This window comes from Procambarus clarkii, chromosome 27 (genome assembly GCF_040958095.1).
Source record: "Procambarus clarkii isolate CNS0578487 chromosome 27, FALCON_Pclarkii_2.0, whole genome shotgun sequence".
Taxonomy (NCBI): domain Eukaryota; kingdom Metazoa; phylum Arthropoda; class Malacostraca; order Decapoda; family Cambaridae; genus Procambarus; species Procambarus clarkii.
The window spans coordinates 24765359-24774770 of record NC_091176.1 but is presented as its reverse complement, the minus strand read 5'-3'; the positions used below and the strand labels follow the sequence as shown (position 1 = coordinate 24774770).

The window sequence follows — 9412 nt, the reverse complement described above, 5'->3', positions numbered from 1 at the left end:
CTAGGAGCCAGACACAAGGTGCTCGAGGCTAGGAGCCAGACACAAGGTGCTCGAGGCTAGGAGCCAGACACAAGGTGCTCGAGGCTAGGAGCCGGACACAAGGTGCTCGAGGCTAGGAGCCAGACACAAGGTGCTCGAGGCTAGGAGCCGGACACAGGGTGCTCGAGGCTAGGAGCCGGACACAGGTTGCTCGAGGCTAGGAGCCGGACACAGGGTCCTCGAGGCTAGGAGCCGGACACAAGGTGCTCGAGGCTAGGAGCCAGACACAAGGGGCTCGAGGCTAGGAGCCAGACACAGGGTGCTCGAGGCTAGGAGCCAGACACAGGGTGCTCGAGGCTAGGAGCCGGACACAAGGGGCTCGAGGCTAGGAGCCAGACACAGGGTGCTCGAGGCTAGGAGCCGGACACAAGGGGCTCGAGGCTAGGAGCCAGACACAGGGTGCTCGAGGCTAGGAGCCAGACACAGGGTGCTCGAGGCTAGGAGCCGGACACAAGGGGCTCGAGGCTAGGAGCCAGACACAAGGTACTCGAGGCTAGATTTACGACGCCAGGACTATGGTGCGAGAGATGAGGGCTGAGATACGAGAGCTCGGAGCAGCATGGAGCAGGTGAGAGGCCAAGACGTGCGCTCTCAGAGCATGATAGTGAGCTCGGAGGTCTAGGGACAAGGCTCACAGTACTTCGGTTCACAGTTTAGAGGAAACGGGTGGTAGAGTTTTAGGGAGCTAGGGACGAGGCTCAGAGGGTAGAAGGTGGGCTGTTGTTGTGGGTATTGGTGGTCCGGGCTGGGGCTACCTGGCAAGCCCAGGGCTCAAAGGGTTACACACACACACACACACACACACACACACATTACACCCATATAAATAAAGAGAAAGGCAGCAGCAGGTAGAAGTGGGGGAGGTGGGGGAAGGGTGGGGAATGAACTAGCAGGGGGCGGAGGAAGATGCCTCTGGTGTGTGTGTGTTGCAACTACATCCAGTCACAAATGTTTCTCAGTAATTCCTGTAGTTGTGTTGACCTTATGGTGGAGATGTCTTCTGGTCTCGTCTCCTCTCTCTCTCTCTCTCTCTCTCTCTCTCTCTCTCTCTCTCTCTCTCTCTCTCTCTCTCTCTCTCTCTCTCTCTCTCTCTCTCTCTCCCTCCCTCCCCCCCCCCTCCTCCCCCCCCCATCTTCGTTACCTCGCGTGTGGTGAGCTGTTACATTCACGTGGGGTTTGAAGCAGAGATGACGAGGGAGGGACAGGCGGAAGGTGAGAGGGAAATATGGGAAGGGAGGGACAGAAGGTGGAGGAGGTAGGGAGAGATGTGGGAGGGTGTGTGGGGACAGAGACGGAAAGGAGATTGGGACAGAGGGTGTGAGGAAGGGAAGTAGGGTGGAGGGGGAGGGAGAGAAAGAGGGCAAGATGGAGGGAGGGAGAGAGGGTCAGAAAAGGGAAAGGGATGGAGGGACTGAAGGGGGGAAAGAGAACCGAAGGGTATAGGATACATGTGGGAAAGGGAAGTGGGAGGTGACACACGCGTCAGCCCGCTCGGCCGCTCCAGCGTTCACAACGCCAGAAAATATACTAAATTGCCCAAACCTAACCTGACCCAGGACCTACGAATAGAAAACGGAACACCATGTTAATTTTGCAAGCCGCAATGATTTTGAGTTGCGGCCTGCAACCATACCTGGTTGCAGGCCGACTACCAGTGCAACTAGTAGGGGTAAGGCTTATCACCAGCTGTAGGAAGGGACAGCTCTCAACCTGCTAACACGAGTCACCAGTCGTCTCTTCCTGTACCCTCCTGTCTATAAAAACAGAGAGGGTGATATTGTCAGGGCAGGGGGGGGGGGGAGGGGCCTCGGTGGGGGGGGGGGAGAGGGTAGGAGAGGCGGGGTGGGGGGGGGGGGCGACAAGGAAGCAGGAAATGTGTGGTGCTGATTTTGTAATATATCAGCATATTGTGCCAGAGTACTGAATGTCACCGTTCACAGTGGTTGGTGACTGTATGTCTCCGTTCACAGTGACTGGCACTGTTCACAGTGGTTGATGAATGTAAGACACCGTTCACGGTGGGAGAGGACTGTAAGACACCGTACACCGTGGGAGAGAACTGTAAGACACCGTACACCGTAATAACAACCCCAACTCCACTCCTCCCACCCCCACTCCTTGCTTCCTCTTCTCTCAAAAAGTTTATTTCGGATCACAAATACAACAGCATTTTTAATATTATTTTGTTATTAACACATTTAGGTACATCTGTATTTGTGCAGCAGCTGGCCTAGACTGTATGACGGGGAGTACAGTGTGCGTGTTACGTGGTGCTAAAGGTCTCCATCACTCAGGATGGTTAGTCACACAGGGCCAGGTCTTCAGTAGTCACACAGGGCCATGTCTTCAGTAGTCATACAGGGCCATGTCTTCAGTAGTCACACAGGGCCATGTCTTCAGTAGTCATACAGGGCCAGGTCTTCAGTAGTCATACAGGGCCAGGTCTTCAGTAGTCATACAGGGCCAGGTCTTCAGTAGTCATACAGGGCCAGGTCTTCAGTAGTCACACAGGGCCAGGTCTTCAGTAGTCATACAGGGCCAGGTCTTCAGTAGTCATACAGGGCCAGGTCTTCAGTAGTCATACAGGGCCAGGTCTTCAGTAGTCACACAGGGCCAGGTCTTCAGTAGTCACACAGGGCCAGGTCTTCAGTAGTCATACAGGGCCAGGTCTTCAGTAGTCATACAGGGCCAGGTCTTCAGTAGTCATACAGGGCCAGGTCTTCAGTAGTCACACAGGGCCAGGTCTTCAGTAGTCACACAGGGCCAGGTCTTCAGTAGTCATACAGGGCCAGGTCTTCAGTAGTCACACAGGGCCAGGTCTTCAGTAGTCATACAGGGCCAGGTCTTCAGTAGTCATACAGGGCCAGGTCTTCAGTAGTCACACAGGGCCAGGTCTTCAGTAGTCATACAGGGCCAGGTCTTCAGTAGTCATACAGGGCCATGTCTTCAGTAGTCACACAGGGCCAGGTCTTCAGTAGTCATACAGGGCCAGGTCTTCAGTAGTCATACAGGGCCAGGTTATCAGTAGTCACACAGGGCCAGGTCTTCAGTTGTCACACAGGGCCAGGTCTTCAGTAGTCATACAGGGCCAGGTCTTCAGTAGTCACACAGGGCCATGTCTTCAGTAGTCACACAGGGCCATGTCTTCAGTAGTCATACAGGGCCATGTCTTCAGTAGTCACACAGGGCCAGGTCTTCAGTAGTCATACAGGGCCAGGTCTTCAGTAGTCATACAGGGCCAGGTTATCAGTAGTCACACAGGGCCAGGTCTTCAGTAGTCACACAGGGCCAGGTCTTCAGTAGTCATACAGGGCCAGGTCTTCAGTAGTCATACAGGGCCAGGTCTTCAGTAGTCATACAGGGCCATGTCTTCAGTAGTCACACAGGGCCAGGTCTTCAGTAGTCACACAGGGCCAGGTCTTCAGTAGTCATACAGGGCCATGTCTTCAGTAGTCACACAGGGCCATGTCTTCAGTAGTCACACAGGGCCATGTCTTCAGTAGTCATACAGGGCCATGTCTTCAGTAGTCACACAGGGCCATGTCTTCAGTAGTCACACAGGGCCATGTCTTCAGTAGTCACACAGGGCCATGTCTTCAGTAGTCATACAGGGCCATGTCTTCAGTAGTCACACAGGGCCATGTCTTCAGTAGTCATACAGGGCCAGGTCTTCAGTAGTCACACAGGGCCATGTCTTCAGTAGTCACACAGGGCCATGTCTTCAGTATTCATACAGGGCCATGTCTTCAGTAGTCATACAGGGCCATGTCTTCAGTAGTCACACAGGGCCATGTCTTCAGTAGTCACACAGGGCCATGTCTTCAGTAGTCACACAGGGCCATGTCTTCAGTAGTCACACAGGGCCATGTCTTCAGTAGTCATACAGGGCCAGGTCTTCAGTAGTCACACAGGGCCATGTCTTCAGTAGTCACACAGGGCCATGTCTTCAGTAGTCACACAGGGCCATGTCTTCAGTAGTCATACAGGGCCAGGTTATCAGTAGTCACACAGGGCCAGGTCTTCAGTAGTCATACAGGGCCAGGTCTTCAGTAGTCATACAGGGCCAGGTTATCAGTAGTCACACAGGGCCAGGTCTTCAGTAGTCACACAGGGCCAGGTCTTCAGTAGTCATACAGGGCCAGGTCTTCAGTAGTCATACAGGGCCATGTCTTCAGTAGTCACACAGGGCCATGTCTTCAGTAGTCATACAGGGCCAGGTTATCAGTAGTCATACAGGGCCAGGTCTTCAGTAGTCACACAGGGCCATGTCTTCAGTAGTCATACAGGGCCAGGTTATCAGTAGTCATACAGGGCCATGTCTTCAGTAGTCACACAGGGCCATGTCTTCAGTAGTCATACAGGGCCAGGTTATCAGTAGTCACACAGGGCCAGGTCTTCAGTAGTCACACAGGGCCAGGTCTTCAGTAGTCTGCACTAGCAAAGTTTGGATGCACTATGAGGATATCTTCAAGAAGACGAGAGTGAATAAATTTCAAAGCTCCAGGTACCTCATGCCAACGGGTCTGAATGGTCCGATAACTGGACATTCGGTGATGTAGTCCGGGAGATCATGCCGCAGTTCCTGCTCACAGAGTTTGCACCTGGAGTGCTCAGGATTGGGAGATCCGTCACCTGTAGCCAGCATTGTATTATTATAACACTAAAACTCCACGTTAATCACACCCCATAGTTCACACTTAACTCTGAAAATATCCCAGGGTCGTATATAATTGCTAATATTTCTTAGTGGTGGTTGTAACGATGATGCTACCATCATCGTTACAACGTTACATCGTGCTGGGTGCTAGCCACCACCGCTACAGCCGACTGGTGGCTGTAGCGGTGGTGGTTCTGTATGGTGTGGTAGCTAGAGCTTCCCTAGTGATGGTACAGGCAAGAGAGAGAGAGAGAGAGAGAGAGAGAGAGAGAGAGAGAGAGAGAGAGAGAGAGAGAGAGAGAGAGAGAGAGAGAGAGAAACGAGCAAATAGTTCGCCTTGGTTCTGACACTCACAAAAACTAAACAGTTGCTCCACCTGCCTCCACCCCACACCCTAACCCCCCCCCCCTCCTGGAAGGGGGGGGGGTCTTGGGGGTGGGGGGTGGTAAAGGCTGCATTACAAGGTCCATCATTAATGATTAGTAACGTCAAACTGCCAGTTAAGTAACGTCAAACTGCCAGTTAATGTATCACGTTACATACTAATTGATGACCGAGTACAGCAACCCACGCACCATATCGACACAGAGTTGCTCTCGGAAGGTCAGGCAGCAACATGATCTACATGTACCTGGTTTTTACCATGTTACAAGGCTGGGCGTCCTTGTGGTCCATCTGTCCCTACTGCTTCTGTTCCTCTGTAGAACTCTCTAGCTCTAATGTGTATGGTAGTGCGAGGTGTGTCCACCTGCTGGAGGGTGCTGGGTGCCGCAGTCTCCTGCTGGAGGGTGCTGGGTGCCGCAGGCTCCTGCTGGAGGGTGCTGGGTGCCGCAGTCTCCTGCTGGAGGGTGCTGGGTGCCGCAGTCTCCTGCTGGAGGGTGCTGGGTGCCGCAGGCTCCTGCTGGAGGGTGCTGGGTGCCGCAGTCTCCTGCTGGAGGGTGCTGGGTGCCGCAGTCTCCTGCTGGAGGGTGCTGGGTGCCGCAGTCTCCTGCTGGAGGGTGCTGGGTGCCGCAGTCTCCTGCTGGAGGGTGCTGGTGCCGCAGTCTCCTGCTGGAGAGTGCTGGGTGCCGCAGGTTCCTGCTGGAGGGTGCTGGGTGCCGCAGGTTCCTGCTGGAGGGTGCTGGGTGCCGCAGTCTCCTGCTGGAGAGTGCTGGGTGCCGCAGGTTCCTGCTGGAGGGTGCTGAGTGCCGCAGGCTCGTGGTGGAGGGTAGTGGGCCACAGGAGGGTCATGGTGGAGGGTAGTGGGCCACAGGAGGGTCATGGTGGAGGGTAGTGGGCCACAGAAGGGTCATGGTGGAGGGTAGTGGACCACAGGAGGGTCATGGTGGAGGGTAGTGGGCCACAGGAGGGTCATGGTGGAGGGTACTGGGCCACAGGAGGGTCCTGGTGGAGGGTACTGGGCCACAGGAGGGTCCTGGTGGAGGGTACTGGGCCACAGGAGGGTCCTGGTGGAGGGTACTGGGCCACAGGAGGGTCCTGGTGGAGGGTACTGGGCCACAGGAGGGTCCTGGGCCACAGGAGGGTCCTGGGCCACAGGAGGGTCCTGGTAGAGGGTCCTGAGCTACAGGAGGGTCCTGGTGGAGGGTCCTGGGCCACAGGAGGGTCCTGGTGGAGGGTACTGGGCCACAGGAGGGTCCTGGTGGAGGGTACTGGGCCACAGGAGGGTCCTGGTGGAGGGTACTGGGCCACAGGAGGGTCATGGTGGAGGGTACTGGGCCACAGGAGGGTCATGGTGGAGGGTACTGGGCCACAGGAGGGTCCTGGTGGAGGGTACTGGGCCACAGGAGGGTCATGGTGGAGGGTACTGGGCCACAGGAGGGTCCTGGTGGAGGGTACTGGGCCACAGGAAGTACCAGAGAGCAGCGTGTGCATGTGTCGCCTCTCACTTCCTCCAACACTCAATAAATATTTCCTCAATACTAGCAAGGTTAGCGTGGGGGGGGGGGGAGGCATCGTAGGTGTCTGGGACAGGAAGATGGCGTCGTGTGCCTCTGTTGTGAGTGTGTGTGTACCTGTATATGCACTTACGGCGTTATGCGCTTACCTGTTTATGCACTTACGGCGTTATGCGCTTACCTGTTTATGCACTTACTTACATGTGTTTTAGGGGAGAAAGGGATAACTCCGCGGTGTCAGTTATTACTCGACGGTTGCAGTGACTCCCTAACCCCTTGAGTGCTATCATCAGTAGTCTGGGGCCGTGGAGGGACTTACATACACCGTTTTCTCTTTTAGTGCGCCAGTTTTACTTCCAGCAAAATCTATGAACATGGGTCCCTTATGTTCCCTCGTCTGGTTCATATCATCTCTCTCTCTCTCATGTCCAGAAAGCAAGGTCGCTCGTGGCAGCTGGGTGACCACGCCTACTGTAGTGAACGGTTCCTGGTGGGGAAACTGCGACCTCCACCCTCTCTCACTCTCTCCCATAACATCATAACCACATAATGTACTTGGAAAGCGAAATGAAAACTCCTGCCTAAGAAAACCGTTAAATTTAAATGATAACATATACTAAAAATGCGACTCCAAAAATTCTCAAAATTGCGCCACACTTGAGGGTTGACTAAGGTAAAGTGTCATGACACTGGAGAACGATTACAACCTTGGGATCCAGAAGCGTGTTGCCGTGGCCAGGCCGCGAGGAGCACTGGACCAGCGGGTGGAGTCATCCCTGTGTGGGGGAGACCGGGCCCCGGGGAGTGGCAGTGGCTCCACTCATCACTTGGTCGGAGTACTGAGAGGTGTTAGAGGGGCTGCCGCACTGGTCAGGGGGGGGGGGGGTTATGGGGTGTTACAGTAGTGTGTGTACTGGTGGCAGCAGCAGTGTGTGTGTGTGTGTACTGGTGGCAGCAGCAGTGTGTGTGTGTGTGTGTACTGGTGGCAGCAGCAGTGTGTGTGTGTGTACTGGTGGCAGCAGCAGTGTGTGTGTGTGTACTGGTGGCAGCAGCAGTGTGTGTGTGTGTGTGTACTGGTGGCAGCAGCAGTGTGTGTACTGGTGGCAGCAGCAGTGTGTGTGTGTGTGTGTACTGGTGGCAGCAGCAGTGTGTGTACTGGTGGCAGCAGCAGTGTGTGGCAGCAGCAGTGTGCTGCTGCCACAGCAGTCCATGCTGCTGTGGCAGCAGCATGGACTAGTTGAGGCATTACCGCTGCTCATACGCCCAATATTCTATCAATAATTTCTTTACCGTTTTTCTCGTCAAATGAGGAGACAACATGCTATTTTGTTCTGTTTATGCTGATCTCTCCCTAGACATTAGAGGAGGATAGTCTCTCTCCTGAGCTGACAAAGTGGTCTGACAGCTGAGTGGGTGGGGGTGGGGTGAGGATAATACAGAGATGTAAGGATGTGTTAGAGGGGGGGGGGGAGTGTGTGGGTGGGGTGGGGGGGGGGGTAAATGACCACACTTATGAAGAAATAGGAAAGTGAGAACTTGGCTGCAGGCAGCAGTGACAGCAACACCATCACCTCTCACTTCCTCATCACCACCACCATAGCCCTCATCACCACCACCGCCACATAACTACCAAACAACTATCATCATCACAGTTATTACTATAACCACCACAATCATCACTTTATAACCATCAACAATCACCTACCTTCCTGTCCGCCTACTGAAGATGGTGTGATCACTACTGAAGGTGGTGTGGTCACTACTGAAGGTGGTGTGGTCACTACTGAAGGTGGTGTGGAGTTTGAGGGAATCCCTAACCAGTTGTGATGGTGCACAATAATCACCTCACAAGTCAAGTAAACACCTCCACCACCAAGGCGTCATATCTGACCCGCCAACCCGTCCTCGACTCAAGTCCATTACATCCAGCGGTCGACCCCACCGATGCATTCATAAATTTGTACATCCTGTTCATTCAAAACGGGAATTTTCTCATATATAAATTAATATTATAATATATTAGCACATTGTGCATATATAGGCATAGGTTAGGTTAGTTGTTTAGGTTCTGTTGGCGATTATTTGTATTTGTAGTGCGTGGGTGAAGCATTTACAGCGTTGTGGTTCGAACAAAATTCGTCAGTGAAGCACTTGTTCCGGAAGTGTTCGAACGTCATCAGTTGTGAGCCGTGTTTAAACCGTGAACACAGTAACACAGACTGAGCAAGGCTTCAACACAGACTGAAAAAGGCTTTAATACCTTGTATATGCCAGCCCGTCCTCCAAACATAGATCCAAAAGTGATTCCATGCACCCGCCAAACCCCCTGTTTATGAATGAAAAGCGGTTTACACACGACTCACAACTGCTGACGTTCGAACATATCCGGAACAAGTGCTTCACTGACGAATTTTGTTCGAATCGCAACGCTATAAATGCTTCACCCACGTACTACAAATACAAATAATCGCCAACAGAACCTAAACACCTAACCTAACCTATCCTATGCCTATATATACACAATATGCCAATATATTATAATATTAATTTATACGTGAGAAAATTCCCGTTTTGAATGAACAGGATGTACAAATTTATGAATGCGTCAGTAGGGTCGACCGCTGGATGCAATGGACTTGAGTCGAGGACGGGTTGGCATATATGGATGTCTGTACCGGAATACTGTGTCGAATTCATGTATAAGCACTCAGATGCTTTCACACATACTGTGATGTTCTGTTTAATGGTCTTTATTTTATTATTATTATTTAATTTATCTTTTTTATCTTTTGTATTTATTTTTAAGAGAGGAGGAAGATTT

At 52.9% G+C, this 9412-nt stretch overlaps 1 protein-coding gene across 1 annotated transcript; it reads right to left on the bottom strand.

Annotated features, from left to right (window-relative positions):
- Positions 1 to 5342: 5342 nt before the first annotated feature.
- LOC123762518 (P-selectin glycoprotein ligand 1-like) lies at positions 5343 to 5957 on the bottom strand. Its single transcript, XM_045749015.2, has one exon. It carries the CDS (start codon positions 5955 to 5957, stop codon positions 5343 to 5345), a length of 615 nt encoding a protein of 204 aa, XP_045604971.2.
- Positions 5958 to 9412: the final 3455 nt, after the last annotated feature.

Excerpts from the sequence above, each read along its gene's own strand:
- LOC123762518 (XM_045749015.2), bottom strand. The coding sequence starts at position 5,957 with ATGACCCTCCTGTGGCCCACTACCCTCCACCATGACCCTCCTGTGGCC.